Source organism: Clupea harengus, chromosome 15 (assembly GCF_900700415.2).
Source record: "Clupea harengus chromosome 15, Ch_v2.0.2, whole genome shotgun sequence".
NCBI classification, from domain to species: Eukaryota; Metazoa; Chordata; class Actinopteri; order Clupeiformes; family Clupeidae; genus Clupea; species Clupea harengus.
In genome coordinates, this window is record NC_045166.1 from 12,636,322 (window position 1) to 12,654,129 (window position 17,808).

The window sequence follows — 17,808 nt, forward strand, 5'->3', positions numbered from 1 at the left end:
CGGGCTGGGGGGGAAAAAAGGCACTCTGGGCTCAAAATGTGATGCTCAAGATTGGAGATAGTGAGCAGTGTGACTCTTAAAGGCTTGATTTTTATTTTTATTTTATTGTTTTTCAGTAATGTAATAAAACTTAATTAGTGCCCCGTGGGCCCTGCTTCAGTGGGCCGAAGCAGAGGATCTTTACCTTGGTGTCATGAGGCAAGATGTTTCCCCCCCCCCCCCATAGAGCTCTAATCATGTTTGCCGTTGTGATAATTTGTCGTCAGTGTGGTTCTCACTGATTGGTGACCGCTCTTATGACAAGAAGGCAAATGACGATGCATTTAGTCTGAATGTTTCTCCCTCTTACTCAGAATACGCATTGTTACACACAACAGGGGCTAAACGTGAGATTGTCAGATTAATGTGTTGGTCTCTTTAGGACACCTTGTAGCCGCACGCTCTGCTTGTACTTCTGCTTGGGGAAGAGCAACACAGGGTCACAAAGTGCAGTGAACCACATGCAGTCATCTGCAACATCTCACCGAGCTGGACAGCTTGGATCTGATTTGTGTAGCAATTTTTTTCCGGTTCTTTTTCCCATTTGTCAGAAGTGCTTGCCTACATGCAGTAATCAAATATAACTCAATCAAATCAAATATAACAAAATAGGAAAAAGGCTGTTATGTGTGTGTGTGTGTGATGCGGAGATGCTCTGCAGTGCTTCTGGCTATTAAACTGAACAGTGAAGTCACTTAAGGTTAAGCAGCTGTGTATATGAATGTACTTGTTGAACCAGTGCATATATTATGGCATTATGAAATGCTAGGTGAAAGAACCTCACATGATCCTGGCGATGACCTGCAGGAGAAATGCATATAAGGTATGAAATGTACATATGCTGTAGTGTAGACACTTTGAAATAAAGACATCTGATAAATGAAGTAATCATAACACAGCTTGTATGACAATGTGCTAACGGTACCAAAGTCATGGGTACGAAACCTAGGGTGCCCACGTACCGATAAAAAGTATGGCTGTGCTACAGTCACTTTGGTAAAAGCATGCAAATGCGACACTGGTACATGGATGAGGACGTGACATGCGCTGCATTAAAATGAAGCAAGAAGAATGGCCCTGCTTCGCTTTGAGTCTTGCCTTTGGCTGCCATTGAAGCGAAAGCTTTGAGTCTTGCCTTTGGCTGCCATTGAAGCGAAAGCTTTGAGCGATGCCCTGGCAGTGATCCTCATTTCCTGTTTGATGAGAGCTTCTGGGTTATTGCCTGCATGACCCCTGACGCCTCGGCACTGGTGCTTTTACAAGATCTCAGTCTTGGATGAATCTCCATCCTCCTACCTGGGTCAGGGATTTAGTGAATTTTTCACGATTGGTATTAGTGTGTATGCACGGCAACAACCCGTGAACAAGCTGGCCCTGATAAGCTGAAGGTATGATCGCTCTACCACTTTATTAGGTCCTCTTCGTCTTCCATTTAAGCACTGGAAGACAGTCAGAAATATGAAGGTCTTGGTGTTGTAACTAAAGGGATGATCTCCAGGATTGCCTAAACATTGAACCAGTTTAATCAAATTTAAAAAGCCTGGTCTGGTCCATTGTCCACCCGATTCCCCTGGGTCTCAAGTTGGCGTCAGTATTCAACCATCCAGTGTGGCCAGTGTGGTTAGTTACGTCATTTCCTGTTTTGTATCTCTGGAAAATCTGTGTCCCCCCCCTTTTGCCTTCTGTGGGGCGCATTGTGTTACCTCATGGTATGAAATGCGTGTACAAAAAAAGTTTGATTTGATTATCAGCAAGATTGTTTTTATATTGTATTATTATTATTCTCTCTTTTTTTTATCTTTCATCTGTTTGCCATGCCATGGCCATTTTGAGTTGACTTCCCCTCTCTATGGCAAAAACATTGTGCTCTATGATGGTGTTCATCTGGGCTTGGATGCCCTTTTCTGCATTTCTGTTAAGAGAAGTTGTAGTTGAAGTATTTGAAGTTCTGCCCTGCAAGATAGATTAATAAGCAGTCCTGTGTACTCCCAGAATTATCTTACAAGACTTAAGGTGGAATGTCTTGATTTAGCATTTTATCCCATAATTCGTAGTTCAAATACTTCAACTACAACTTCTCTTAACAGAAATGCAGAAAAGGGCATCCAAGTGAGTGTGGGTGGCAAGGGTACATTCCTTGTCAGTTTTGGATTTATTTGGGCCAGTGTGGACCAGAGGTTCACTTCAGCTTTGGACAAGGACTCTCTTATTCTGTCGTAGTGGAGAAGAAAGGGATCTAGCTATCTGGAGCTATTTAAAGCAGCACAACAGAGTTTTTGGCTTGGAGCTCCCCCTAGCGACTAAACCTAGCGAAACCTCGTTTATGACAAACTAGCAAGTCAACAACTTTGCTAACACAGTCAAACATCAAGCAAGTGCAAGACAAGACAAAGCAGGACAGCAAAAAACTACTTACTAATCCAGCAGAAAGATGGCTAGCTCTGAATCGAATTTGTATCCAAATGTGTCTTTCAGCTCTCGCCAACGAGTAAAAGCTGTTCCGATAGTGACTAGTGCCAGAAAGCAAGTACTTCCGCCCAGGACCGGGCGGCTTCAGAAATCCTACAGAGCGCAGTCATTTCCCAATTTTTTTCAAGCTGATATTTTAAGGTAGAATTGTAACTTAATGTTACTTTAAGCGAAACACAAGGCTAACGTAACGTCTTCTGAAGTTAGTTACAAGGTCACTAGTTTCATGTGGGTTGTTTTTTGATTGGACATCATAAAACTGACACTGAACCATGTTAATCCACATTTACTACCCTGGTTTCAAATCTAATAAGAGACAAGGGCCGCACAGTCATGCAACCGATGCTCCCACAAACACTTTAATGTCTTTTAAGTTTTAACACCATCTCGTGCAGGTCCATTATGGTGTAGCTGCTGCTTGCTGTTGAAAAGTAGTTCCTTGAAAGTAGATGGCCAGATGTGAAAGGTGTTGATCCCCCTACCATCCCCCACCCCACCCAGTCTTGTATGTGCTACGCTAGCTGCTCATATTTCCTCAGTGGGTTGTGGCTGTTAGCCCAAGGTGAGCTGATTTCCTCACCAGGGATTCAATTTGTTCTGGGTCAAAATGAGGATTTCATTTCCTAATATATTTCAGAAAGACATTAACACCCCTGGTGGCACTGTAGGTCTGTTTTCACTCCAGGAAAAATAGCCTAGGCTGAGCTCTAGGTACACTGGTATGCAGCCGATGGCTTAAGGTGTGTGCGTGCGTGCATGCGTGCGTGCATGTGTCATCTAAGCGAGCGGACTATCTCTGTTATGGATAAAAGGAAGGGGAGAACAATTAAAAAGAGGAAGCTGACAGAATATTGTATAGGGGTGAACACTTGTGCTCGTGCATCAGTAGGCTCAGTAGACGCACACACAAGCGTGCACACACACACCTTTCTTGAACATGTTTTATTTATACACTGTTGAATCTCAGGCTGACGCACACTAGTCGGCGTGTGGAAGCACCTTCGTTCTTGGCTAAATTAGCGAGTAATTAAAACAAATATATTTAATTAATGGGGAATGAGCAGTAATTGTAGTAATCACTGAGTCATTACTCCATATGCTATTAAAAGCAGCTGGCTAAATGTTTCAAAAGCAGCAACAGTACAGCCCAGCATCCAGCACCAGCACTGGGGGGCTTAGCCCAGGAGCTAGCATTAGTACGCAGCTGAGCAATCTAGCACAAGCATTATGACCAATGATCTTGTGCTGTTTACAGTAGGCAACACAAGATGATACATTTCCCTAATCTCCAAACTTTCAGAGTAACCGAATTATAATCTATTGTTGTGCTGTTGTAATCTGCACCTTATAGAAATTTTGAATTTTGAAATGTTGGTGTGAAATCGAAAACAATATTATACTGTTATACTGTACTATATTTCTGCCTGGACATTTTTCAAAGAAAATCATTTAAATGAAAACATGTTTTTTTGTAGGCCTGATTAACACAATGTATATGGACAATAGTAGAACGGACAGGACCTACTCATAAGTTCAATATACAAGGTCATACAGGTTAATGTGAGAGGACGGATTTCACTCAGTCACTCAGATCTGTCCTCGTCCCCTCCAGTATTAAAAACACTGTGACGTGTGTGTGTGTGTGTGTGTGTGTGTGTGTGTGTGTGTGTGTGTGTGTGTGTGTGTGTGTGTGTGTGTGTGTGTGTGTGTGTGTGTGTGTGCGCGCGCAGGTGAGAGAGACTCGTGACCCTGAGGCTGTGAAGAGATGCTTGACGGCCATCGAGGAATGTGCTCGCACCAAGGATGGCAACCTCTTGGGGCTGGCTGTGGAGGCCGCCCGGACAAGGTTGGTAGGAGTCAACCAATGTCATGGATTGAGATGGAGGTCAAGTCTTGAGAGGTCTTGAGGTCTTCCTTTAGAGGGATTGCATTAAGGACAACGTTGTGCATTCCGCAGGTGTTCCGTGGGAGAGATCACTGACGCCATGAAGACTGTATTCGGAGAACACAAGGCCAGCACACGCATGGTGAGCGGAGCCTACCGCAGCGAGTTCGGGGAGCTGGAGGAAATCTCCGTAACCCACAAACGGTAAGAGGCCACTTAGACACAAGTAGGCCAACTCCGTCACTGTCTCTGGGGGTTGACTACCTAGATGACTAACTATGTAGCAGTATTTAAAGCATAACAAGGACGGAAACACAGCGTTTTTGTGCAATTTAGTGCAGCGAATAGATTCACAGTGGCAGTGTTGCTAATGTTATATATTGGTCTCTCAGAAGAAGAAAAAAACAACATGCAGTGCACCAAAGCCGCAGTTGCCAAGGAACATGCGATATTCACAAGGGCACCAAGGCCACAGTTGCCAAGGAACATGCCTATATTCACAAGGGCACCAAGGCCACAGTTGCCAAGGAACATGCTATATTCACAAGGGCACCAAGGCCACAGTTTGCCAAGGAACATGCTATATTCACAAGGGCACCAAGGCCACAGTTGCCAAGGAACATGCGATATTCACAAGGGCACCAAGGCCACAGTTGCCAAGGAACATGCTATATTCACAAGGGCACCAAGGCCCACAGTTGCCAAGGAACATGCTATATTCACAAGGGCACCAAGGCCACAGTTGCCAAGGAACATGCGATATTCACAAGGGCACCAAGGCCACAGTTGCCAAGGAACATGCGATATTCACAAGGGCACCAAGGCCACAGTTGCAAGGAACATGCTATATTCACAAGGGCACCAAGGCCAGAAATCAGTGGCCATGGCGGTCATGCCACAGGTGAAATTCCCTGCCCTGATTCACACTCACGTTCTCCTCTTCCTATTCTCATATTTTTTGTTTGACATAAAGGCTAAAATATGAAATATAATATCATATAATATTATATATTTATTAAAACACAATTCATATTAAAATATAAATTAAGCACATCTGGGTCTCTAATGGGAGATAATTACTCTCATAATTACTCTATAATTACTCTATATTACTTATATTGAAACAGCTCAGTAAAGCTATGCAGACGTACCTTTTGCCAACGGATCAAGCAGGATGTCTTTCCCGTGAATCTAGAAGATGTTTATTGGGCATTTGGACACATTGACATTGTTTAACATGGATCTGATGATTCCCTAGTAACTGATGACTGGTGAATTTCCCCATTTAGTTTGGCATGGACACCAAACTAAGAAAGTAATATTTAGATGGGATAGGACTATTCTTTCTCTTCTTTCGGTTTATCATGCCTGCATGGGAACTCTTAAGTAAACTATGGAATGCTTCTGAGAAAGGCCGCGGGCCTGTTTTCTAGCCTCAAAAAGAGCATGCATTGAGAGCGAGGCAGTGGATTGAAAGTGATATAAAATGTGTTTTGAGAAGCTTACACTGATGCCAGATTCAGAGTGAGAGTTGGGTTAGCCGGGAAAAGATGAGTTTATGCGATGTTGGTTGTAGAAGGACAGAGATGGGGGCTAGAGGTCCACACGGGATGGAATTCCTCAGTCCTTTTTTACACAAAAAATATGTAACATTTTGCCTCTTTCACATTTTGTCCTAATCCTGCTCGGGAAAAATCCAAAAGAAACAAAAGGCCAGGGTGGGCCTGAGAGGCAATGGAAAATCAGAAGATCGTAACAATTCCACTCACGAATCATGTGCAGACATACCCAAAATCAGCATAGTTTATAGTCACAATCCTGTTCCTGGAAAAACTTTTTTTTGTAATATTCAGGCTCCTCTCCTGCCTGCAAAAAGCCCGCAGGTGGATCGGGACACGGGATGGATTTGTCTGTGCCGTCCTGCCTGCTCTTGTGAACATGTGAGCTGCAAAAAACACCAAACCTGGCTCCTGAGGCATGGACTGTTAGTAGGGTGGGCTGTGAGAAGTGATGTTATGGTCGTGGCTGACCACTATTGAACAGAGATGGGGACAGGAGAGACCAAGAGAGACTTGAAGCCGGTGCCACCTGCCACCCATCTGTTCTGCCTGTATGCGTTGGGTAATTAGAAGCCTGTATGCATTGGGTAATTAGTAGCCTGGTATAATCTGACCCAAATTCACTTTGTGATTAGATTGGGCCTGGCCACGCTTCATTGGGGATTGTTCCAGACGTTACATCCTAATGGTGTAGACATCGGGTTAATTTAACCTGTCGACATTGACCACTATGTGGATTGCTTTACTTCCTTCTTCGCCACTAACGTTGCAAGCTGATGTATTAGCCTCTTCCCATACCCCATTGGCGGTAAATAGACTTTATTTAGCCTTGATGAATACATTTACACATTGTTCTTGCTCTGGCTTTAAATTGTTCTACATTTCAAACAAACTTTTCACTTCAATGTCTTGTTACTTAGCCCCCAGACTATAATCACGACGAAAACTTAGCGGAGCCAAGCTAAATAATTATACTGTCGTATAATTGATATTCATGTACTATAATAATATTATTCAAATACCATACATGGTAGAATAGAAGAAACAAAAATTAGTTTCTCATCAGAAAAAAAAGAAAACACCATGTTCGAAAGATGATAACCCAACACCTTCAAACTGAAAGATAACTGATTTTATTTTTGTATTAGTACTGTTTCATAAATCTCATAACAAAGCACTGAGCTGTCATAAGTGATTTTCATTCATTTATTTTTTGTTTGTTTTTTGGTTGGTTCGTTTTCCTGTGTGCTTTCTTTATTCTTATGGCAATGCTGTTGTAATGCCTGCTCAGGGTTGTGGACTTCAAAAGCCACGAGGGCAGAAACCCGCGTCTCCTGGTGGCCAAGATGGGGCAGGACGGCCATGACCGGGGGGCAAAGGTCATCGCCACGGGATTCGCTGATCTGGGCTTTGATGTTGACATTGGACCACTCTTCCAGGTGAGCAGTTAAGCAAGGAATGAATGAATGGATGTAAGAAACATTTTACAGTCTTCACAACCTCCCTCTGTGTTGGGGGAACCTGCTGATGTTTATTGCTATGGAAACCTTTCCTCTTTTTTTGTCAGTTCACAAGGTCGTCTTACATTAACTTCTGTAAAGTCCGTGAGTGATTGTCTCTCAAAACGCATCATTGATGCATCATTTTTCTTTCTTCCATGTTTGAGAGACTGCAAAACATTGCATGGCATTGGACTACTGTTCTCTAATCCTGTGGTTGCTCTTAAATGATCCTGAGCAATAGCATTTCCATGCCCATTTGCATTGCTATTGGCCGTCCTCACGGTTACATTTAACTGCATTTCTGCATTTCATTTCTGCATTTCTTTACCTCATGTCCTACTAAAGTGGACCAAATGTGTCAACAGTTCAAACTGTTCTCTCATAAATGAAAGATTTAGCTTTTTAAAAAAAAAATCTTTTGTGCTTCGTATGATTCTCAGAGCTGCTAAACAGACACCCAGACTTGCTCTCCATACGCACACACACACACACACACACACACACACACACACACACACACACACACACACACACACACACACACACACACACACACACACACACAGATAGACCATCTGAGATAAAGCTGGTAGTCATTCTCTGTCGGCACACCATGGTGTCAGGGGAATCCAAACATTCCTCACATGGCTAAGCCTCCCTGCATGTTTCCAAATACGACTCGCTCTCATATGATTACTCCTTCATGTTACCCAGGAGCTGGTCACCTTGACAAATGACCTGAACAAGCGATTTGACTACTGTGTAAGCCAGAGAAAATGTCTATTAAAACATTATCAAAAACCCACATATCGCATTGAAATGTACAAGATTAGTGTCGTGGAGCACTTCCATGAACTCTACAAGAATACCTTTGTGATGATGCCCAAATTGTTATGACAGGTGAGTACAAAGGGTTGAAGATTGACAGTCGGCCATGAACAGCATGTGCATCGTCATGATGGAGCGCCCAAATATCAGCGCGCCACAATTCAGGTCTTTTGATGGCACCTCGTACAAATACTGTTCATAGAAAATTTGTGTCACATTCATTTGAGAGCGTTTCTGTAGGGTATGGCTGTGGTTGACAGCAGCGCCCAATTAGGGTCTATTTTTGTAATGCCAAGTCTTTCCCGTGAATCTAGAAGATGTTTATTGGGCATTTGGACACATTGACATTGTTTAACATGGATCTGATGATTCCCTAGTAACTGATGACTGGTGAATTTCCCCATTTAGTTTGGCATGGACACCAAACTAAGAAAGTAATATTTAGATGGGATAGGACTATTCTTTCTCTTCTTTCGGTTTATCATGCCTGCATGGGAACTCTTAAGTAAACTATGGAATGCTTCTGAGAAAGGCCGCGGGCCTGTTTTCTAGCCTCAAAAAGAGCATGCATTGAGAGCGAGGCAGTGGATTGAAAGTGATATAAAATGTGTTTTGAGAAGCTTACACTGATGCCAGATTCAGAGTGAGAGTTGGGTTAGCCGGGAAAAAGATGAGTTTATGCGATGTTGGTTGTAGAAGGACAGAGATGGGGGCTAGAGGTCCACACGGGATGGAATTCCTCAGTCCTTTTTTACACAAAAAATATGTAACATTTTGCCTCTTTCACATTTTGTCCTAATCCTGCTCGGGAAAAAATCCAAAAGAAACAAAAGGCCAGGGTGGGCCTGAGAGGCAATGGAAAATCAGAAGATCGTAACAATTCCACTCACGAATCATGTGCAGACATACCCAAAATCAGCATAGTTTATAGTCACAATCCTGTTCCTGGAAAAACTTTTTTTTGTAATATTCAGCTCCTCTCCTGCCTGCAAAAAGCCCGTAGGTGGATCGGGACACGGGATGGATTTGTCTGTGCCGTTCCTGCCTGCTCTTGTGAACATGTGAGCTGCAAAAAAACACCAAACCTGGCTCCTGAGGCATGGACTGTTAGTAGGGTGGGCTGTGAGAAGTGATGTTATGGTCGTGCTGACCACTATTGAACAGAGATGGGGACAGGAGAGACCAAGAGAGACTTGAAGCCGGTGCCACCTGCCACCCATCTGTTCTGCCTGTATGCGTTGGGTAATTAGAAGCCTGTATGCATTGGGTAATTAGTAGCCTGGTATAATCTGACCCAAATTCACTTTGTGATTAGATTGGGCCTGGCCACGCTTCATTGGGGATTGTTTCCAGACGTTACATCCTAATGGGTGTAGACATCGGGTTAATTTAACCTGTCGACATTGACCACTATGGGATTGCTTTACTTCCTTCTTCGCCACTAACGTTGCAAGCTGATGTATTAGCCTCTTCCCATACCCCATTGGCGGTAAATAGACTTTATTTAGCCTTGATGAATACATTTACACATTGTTCTTGCTCTGGCTTTAAATTGTTCTACATTTCAAACAAACTTTTCACTTCAATGTCTTGTTACTTAGCCCCCAGACTATAATCACGACGAAAACTTAGCGGAGCCAAGCTAAATAATTATACTGTCGTATAATTGATATTCATGTACTATAATAATATTATTCAAATACCATACATGGTAGAATAGAAGAAACAAAAATTAGTTTCTCATCAGAAAAAAAAGAAAACACCATGTTCGAAAGATGATAACCCAACACCTTCAAACTGAAAGATAACTGATTTTATTTTTGTATTAGTACTGTTTCATAAATCTCATAACAAAGCACTGAGCTGTCATAAGTGATTTTCATTTATTTATTTGTTTGTTTGTTTTTTGGTTGGTTCGTTTTCCTGTGTGCTTTCTTTATTCTTATGGCAATGCTGTTGTAATGCCTGCTCAGGGTTGTGGACTTCAAAAGCCACGAGGGCAGAAACCCGCGTCTCCTGGTGGCCAAGATGGGGCAGGACGGCCATGACCGGGGGGCAAAGGTCATCGCCACGGGATTCGCTGATCTGGGCTTTGATGTTGACATTGGACCACTCTTCCAGGTGAGCAGTTAAGCAAGGAATGAATGAATGGATGTAAGAAACATTTTACAGTCTTCACAACCTCCCTCTGTGTTGGGGGAACCTGCTGATGTTTATTGCTATGGAAACCTTTCCTCTTTTTTTGTCAGTTCACAAGGTCGTCTTACATTAACTTCTGTAAAGTCTTTTGTCTCTCAAAACGCATTGTCTCTCAAAACGCATCATTGATGCATCATTTTTCTTTCTTCCATGTTTGAGAGACTGCAAAACAAAAACGCATTGTCTCTCAAAACGCATCATTGATGCATCATTTTTCTTTCTTCCATGTTTGAGAGACTGCAAAACATTGCATGGCATTGGACTACTGTTCTCTAATCCTGTGGTTGCTCTTAAATGATCCTGAGCAATAGCATTTCCATGCCCATTTGCATTGCTATTGGCCGTCCTCACGGTTACATTTAACTGCATTTCTGCATTTCATTTCTGCATTTCTTTACCTCATGTCCTACTAAAGTGGACCAAATGTGTCAACAGTTCAAACTGTTCTCTCATAAATGAAAGATTTAGCTTTTTAAAAAAAAAATCTTTTGTGCTTCGTATGATTCTCAGAGCTGCTAAACAGACACCCAGACTTGCTCTCCATACGCACACACACACACACACACACACACACACACACACACAGATAGACCATCTGAGATAAAGCTGGTAGTCATTCTCTGTCGGCACACCATGGTGTCAGGGGAATCCAAACATTCCTCACATGGCTAAGCCTCCCTGCATGTTTCCAAATACGACTCGCTCTCATATGATTACTCCTTCATGTTACCCAGGAGCTGGTCACCTTGACAAATGACCTGAACAAGCGATTTGACTACTGTGTAAGCCAGAGAAAATGTCTATTAAAACATTATCAAAAACCCACATATCGCATTGAAATGTACAAGATTAGTGTCGTGGAGCACTTCCATGAACTCTACAAGAATACCTTTGTGATGATGCCCAAATTGTTATGACAGGTGAGTACAAAGGGTTGAAGATTGACAGTCGGCCATGAACAGCATGTGCATCGTCATGATGGAGCGCCCAAATATCAGCGCGCCACAATTCAGGTCTTTTGATGGCACCTCGTACAAATACTGTTCATAGAAAATTTGTGTCACATTCATTTGAGAGCGTTTCTGTAGGGTATGGCTGTGGTTGACAGCAGCGCCCAATTAGGGTCTATTTTTGTAATGCCAAAACATTGCAGTATGCCTGATTCAGACTCCCATTTCCTATACACTTTACATGTAGTTAGTACCACCTAAACATGTCAACCAATTAGCATGTGACGTTAAAATGGCACCTTTCAATGCAGGAGGCATGTAGAATAGATGCCAGCAGAATTCAACACTATTTGGGGGAGACGAATGAGTCCTCAAGAAAAAAACACCTCCAGATGCCTTGGAGATGGATGTCCAAACATTGCAACTGTTGATCGTCTTTGCATGCTTTAGCATAAATATAATGGAATAAGAATGACGGTTGTCAACGAAAAGCTTTTTGCATGTGATTGAGGAGTTGACAGCTTGGGGACAGAGATGGGGAGATACGCTGCAGAAGCCTTTCATTACCCACAAGTAATGAATTTGAAAGACTGTTGATGACAGTGAATTCTGCTGCTCTAATGCCACTCAAGTATTCAAAGGGTGAGTGGCTTAGGAAAATAAAAATACAAGGTTATGCAGGAGAGGAACAAGGCGTATCTAAGGATTCGGAGAGGAGAGGGTTGTGCTCAACGGCAGCTTGTCACGCATGCCGTTCGTGAGTCGAGCATTGACAAAACACATCAGGCTGCACCAATCTTATTCGAGCGTGGATAATTCCTGGGCAACCAAGGCAGGCGTTTAAAACGCAACCCTGATGACCGGGGCGAACGCCTGTGTTTGTTGTGGTCAATTGTAGGAAGCAAGCTCATTCTAAACAACAGGTATTCAAACTAAACAGTAGCTTGTTGGAGACACGCCACACTTCGAACGTATTGCAAATAACTCTCAAAAACAGCACCTTTTGCGGAAAGTCGACACACCAATAGAGGATGTTATCAAACAAATCCCAATGGAACAGTTTAACTGCTTCAAGAGGAATTGCTCACTTGTTACATTTAAAACTATCTAGCGAGCTAGAGAGGTGGTGCAAGGTTGAGGTGCTCACAGTGAGTTGAAGAGGGCTTGAACTGAGGGGCAGGCGTGGCTTATGTTGGCAGACATGGCCTCCCTACGTCACTACATGTCATCTGCCTTTTAAACATGGATAAAGGGTGTCTTCAAGCAGACACACGAGGGTGTGATATCCCACACTGTCTGTGTGAATTAACCGATGATGAAGGGAATAGTGACAGATTATTTTTGATTATTAACAATGAACTATTATGGTAGTTTAGCGCAAATATCTGGTGGAATATAAATGGGGATTTGCCATGAAAGGGGTTATGTTCATGTGGAGATGGAATGGGTTGATGGATGGAGACGGCATCTATTTGAACCATAGAATTGCTTCTGACAGTCTTGTTACCCACATGTGGGTAAACAGGTGGCAGAAGTAACCCAAACTACCTATTAACGATTGTGAGATTTAAAATGGAATTCTCGCACAAATATGTCTTGGAATAAGAGTGACAGTGATGGGGTATACACATGGGGAGATAGAAATGCTGTAGGCAGAGATGACAGACGACAGAAAAGCTGGGGGCAGAGATGACAGACGACAGAAAAGCTGAGGCACGGAGATGATAGAGCCAGAGAGTGTTGAAGCCACTGCTATCTGGTACCTATTCAATAGCCATCTATATGTGTGTGACTGTCAGAAGCAATTGTACCGTTCAAATACCGTTCAGTTATTAAAGGGGTGAGTCATCAGGGACAAGAGAAGTAGATGTGATCACTGGTACAGCTTTGACATTACTGTGTAATTATTATGGCATTTTAGCACAAATATATATCAGTAGATTTGATTGATAGATGGATAGACATAGATTCTAAAACAGATAGAAAAGAATTTGACCTGTCTATTTTAGCAGAAGTACAAACAGGTGCTTCAGAGGTGGATTCCCAGGCTGGACGCTGACAAGAACCGGATGGGATTCAAGACAGATCAGAGCCTATTCTGAGCCAGTGTCATTGGCTGTTTGGGTGGTCTTGTGCTTATATCATTTTTCTAAACTCTGACCGTCTAACCACTAACTTAAGTCAATGAAGTTTGTTTTAAAAAAAAAAAAACACTTACGTTTTTAACTGTATCGAATATAAATTTGTATTTGGTATTACAATTGTTTATAGTCAAGGGTTCCTAGTTGCACTGTTATGTCTAAATTACATAAAATATCACCAGATGGTAGTGGTATTGGCTTTCATGGCGTGTGTCTGCCATTTTATTGCATCCCTGTCATTTGCAGCCAGTGCAGTAGTAGTAAGCCGTTTGTAAACACAGGAACATTTCTTTAAAAATGTTTCTGATAAGCATATATTAAGATCTTCTTTGGCTCTCTCCGAAGGCGGTCGCATTTTTCTCCAAGATCTTCTTTGGCTCTCTTCGAAGGCGGTCACATTTTTCTCTCCCTCTCCTCCCCCTGACCTTCCCTGCTTGGCTCCTATCGTCTTGTCTTGTCCTATACTTGAGAGACTCTCTCCGCACCGCTCTTCGAACTAAAAACTATGGATTTGATCAACTGGTCTCAACGCAATTGACACCATCTCATCTTCTCGACGAGAAGCTTGGGTTCGGGGGAACCTGACTGTCCTGCCAGAACGTTCGCAGCTGGCTACTCGATGGACGCGTGGGAGAAGTGGCGAGTCGTGTGCCTGGCGGCCCTTTCCGTGGAGGACATTGATTGAAGACATCTACCTATTCAGGAAATTGGAGCAACTCGGAGACCGGACGGAATAGGAGTAGACGAGCAAATTGGCGCCTACTCCCAAGACCAAACAACCCCAATCTTATCTGCTTTCGGCCCCCTCAACCAGCACGGGCCTTGGCCAAGGCCGTTGCTGGAACAACAACTCCCCTGAAGATCGCTGCAGTGAGACTCTCTTGCATTCCCTTCTTTTCCACAGACACCTGTGGATTGTTGTCTCTTTCCAGGACCTTTTCAAGGCTGTCTCCATGGCAACGACAATCTTGCGAACTGAGAATCTGTCTGATTGGGCCTGGGGGAAGGCGACAATCCAGGCCTACTCATACACGAACTTTCTACATGCATACACACGCACGTACACATTACAGATATGCATTCACCACCCCACAACCCACATCCCACGCCTTCGCCTGCTTCGTTCCCCAAGTGTGACAGACGGGGCTGTCTGTGCGCCTATCATGGCAGCAGGACCAGATGGCTGCTTGTTTGCGCTGGTTTACCTCCATCCCCCACCCCCTCCCCGTTGCAAGTCATGTTTCTGTAATGTTGTTATTGTGAGTGTATGTGCTTTTTTTTCCTGTTCCCACACTGTACTCCTCTAGGAGCATAGTCTGGGGGTTGTTTTCTCTCCTCCCCTCTCCTAATGTGATCCTGTTATTTCTCCCTATAAAAAAGTCAACCTAAATTTCCCTCTGGATTAATAAAGTATCCATCTATCTACAGTGGGGAAAATAAGTATTTGAACCCCTGCCGATTTCGCAAGTTTGGCCACTTGCAAAGAAATGTTAATCTATAATTGTAATGGTAGGTGTATTTTAACAGTGAGAAATTGAATATTAACAAACAAATCCAGAAAACTGCATTTTATAACATTTATGACTTTATTTGTATTTGATGCAGAAAATAAGTATTTGAACCCCCAAGCAAACAGCAAGAATTCTGGCTCCCAATGACCAGTTATGTGCCCAAGAAGCACACAGATTAGTCCTCATTAGGCCTAACAAGGTACACCTGATCTCAACTGGTGACGTGTATAAAAGAAACCTGTCCAAAGAATCATACTTCACACCTTCAACCTCACCACCATGGGCAAGACCAAAGAGTTGACCAAGGACATCAGAGATAAGATTGTAGACCTGCACAAGGCTGGAATGGGTTACAAAACCATCGGCAAGCAGCTTGGTGAGAAGCAGACAACTATTGGTGCGATTATTCGTAAATGGACGCAACACCAAACAACAGTCAATCGCTCTAGGTCTGGGGCTCCATGCAAGATATCCCCTTGAGCGGTATCGGTGATCATCCGAAAGGTGCAGAAATACCCCAGAACTACACAGGGGGAGCTTGTGAATGATCTCAAGGCAGCTGGCACAGTCACCAAGAAAACCATTGGCAACACACTACGCTGTAATGGTTTGAAGTACTGCAGCACTCGCAAGGTCCCCCGGCTCAAGGAAGCACATGTACAGGGCCGTCTGATGTTTGCCATTGAACACTTGAATGATTCTAAGGAGGATTGAGAGACAGGATGTGGTCAGATGACACCAAAATCAAGCTCTTTGGCATCAACTCGACTTGCCACGTTTGGAGGGGGAAAAATGCTGAATATGACCCCAAGAACCATCCCCACCGTCAAGCATGGAGGTGGAAACATTATGCTTTGGGGCTGTTTCTCTGCCAAGGGTACAGGACGACTCCACCGCATCGAGGGGACTATGGATGGGGCCATGTAACGTGGAATATTGGGCTTGAACCTCATTCCCTCATTCCCTCCCATTGAAAACGCAACCTTAAGGATTTGGAGAGGATCTGCAAAGAGGAGTGGACCAAAATCCCTCCTGCGATGTGTGTAAACCTGGTGACCAACTACAAGAAAAGTCTGACGTCTGTGCTTGCCAACAAGGGTTATTCCACCAAGTACTAAGTCATGTTTTGCTAGGGGTTCAAATACTTATTTTCTGCATCAAATGCAAATTAAGTCATAAATGTTATAAAATGCAGTTTTCTGGATTTTTTTGTTGATATTCTGTTTCTCACTGTTAAAATACAGCTACTACTACAATTATAGTCACACATTTCTTTGCAAGTGGCCAAACTTGCAAAATCGGCAGGGGTTCAAATACTTATTTTCCCCACTGTATCTATCTCTAATGCCACCTGCATGGGAATCTGGCAGCCCTAGTATCTACAGCAGCCACGCGCAGGAACAAGCAAGATCAAGCAAGACATTTCAGTCTGTTTGTTTGCAGCTTAACTCGCATGCGACTGGCAATCTCACCAATATCTCCCTTTCTGTCTCTCCCTCTCACTCTCCCCACATCCAATTTATTTTCACTTTATCTCTCTTTATCCGTTTTTCTCTCTTCCTTTCCTGTTTCTTTTTCCATCTCTCTTCCTCTCATTCTGTCTTTCTTTTTGTCTGTCTCTCTCTCCATCCCTCCCTTCCTCCATCATTCTCTCGCTCCCTCTTTTATATTCTCTCCTCGTCTTCTCCTGCTCGACTCGTCTGGACACGTCTGCTCTCTGCTCTGGACCCTGGGATCTGTTTGCTGGCCTCGTATTGTTGCCGTGGCGACAGACGCCCTTGGAGGTGGCGCAGCAGGCAGTGGACGCTGATGTGCACTGTGTCGGGGTCAGCACGCTGGCGGCTGGGCACAAGACCCTCGTCCCCGAGCTCATCAAGGAGCTGAGGAACATGGGCCGCCCGGACATCCTGGTCATCTGCGGCGGAGTCATCCCACCCCAGGTAACCCCATCCCCACTTCTCATTCTCATCACCCTCCCAGCCTGCCCAGTCAAGTGTGCATTATCGCTCTCCCATCCTTGTCCTCCACCAACACCCCCTGATCTGTCTCTGTATCTCTCTCTCTCTCTCTCTCTCTCTCTCTCTCTCTCTCTCTCTTTATCTATCCATGACAATGACCCGAATCCTAGGCAGATTTAACATAAGCATAATGGGGGGTGGGGGTGGCACACGGTCACGACCCACAGACCCATAGCGTGGAGTCTTGATTATTGAGTGTTTGTAGGAAGGCAGGATGTGTGGACACTGGCGGAGAGGTGTTAACTAGAACGATGCAGAATCGCTGTACTTATTGTCCCCTTAGTGTTTGAGACACAGCTTCTGGCAATCCATCTTGGGAAGTAGAGAGGCCACTCAGTCATATGCATTGTTTAGTGATGCGATGTGGAGAGGAAGTTTCCACGGTGACGGGCGAGATGCCTTCTTAGAGCCACCCTTTAACTGAGTTGTAATGTACAAGTGAAACGCTCAACAGCACCGTTCAGAAACAGTGTTTTCCCAGCTTGAAATCCACTGGGTTTATTCTCTCCTGAGCTCCAAATGACCTTTTTATTTATGTTGGTAAACTAGAAGATTTGTGGGATGTTGTACCTCCCATGAGCCCTCAATCAGTTTGTGAAGCAGCACCCATCACAAAGCCAAACAGAGGTTAGCACCTCTCCGTCGGTGTCTCCACACATCCTACTAACACTCAATAATCAAGACTCCACACGCGGAATCTGTGGGCC

The 17,808-nt window shown here is 43.8% G+C and overlaps 1 protein-coding gene across 2 annotated transcripts in view; it reads left to right on the plus strand.

The window, feature by feature from the left end:
• The window catches only part of mmut (methylmalonyl CoA mutase), a 40,469-nt gene that overhangs the window by 19,953 nt on the left and 2,708 nt on the right, over positions 1-17,808 (plus strand). For both annotated transcript variants that reach the window (XM_012824756.3, XM_031582011.2), the window contains exons 9-12: positions 4,239-4,354; positions 4,466-4,597; positions 7,244-7,391; positions 16,856-17,023. In XM_012824756.3, the coding sequence (XP_012680210.1) occupies positions 4,239-4,354; positions 4,466-4,597; positions 7,244-7,391; positions 16,856-17,023 (564 nt within the window). The remainder of the gene's footprint in view (positions 1-4,238; positions 4,355-4,465; positions 4,598-7,243; positions 7,392-16,855; positions 17,024-17,808) is intronic.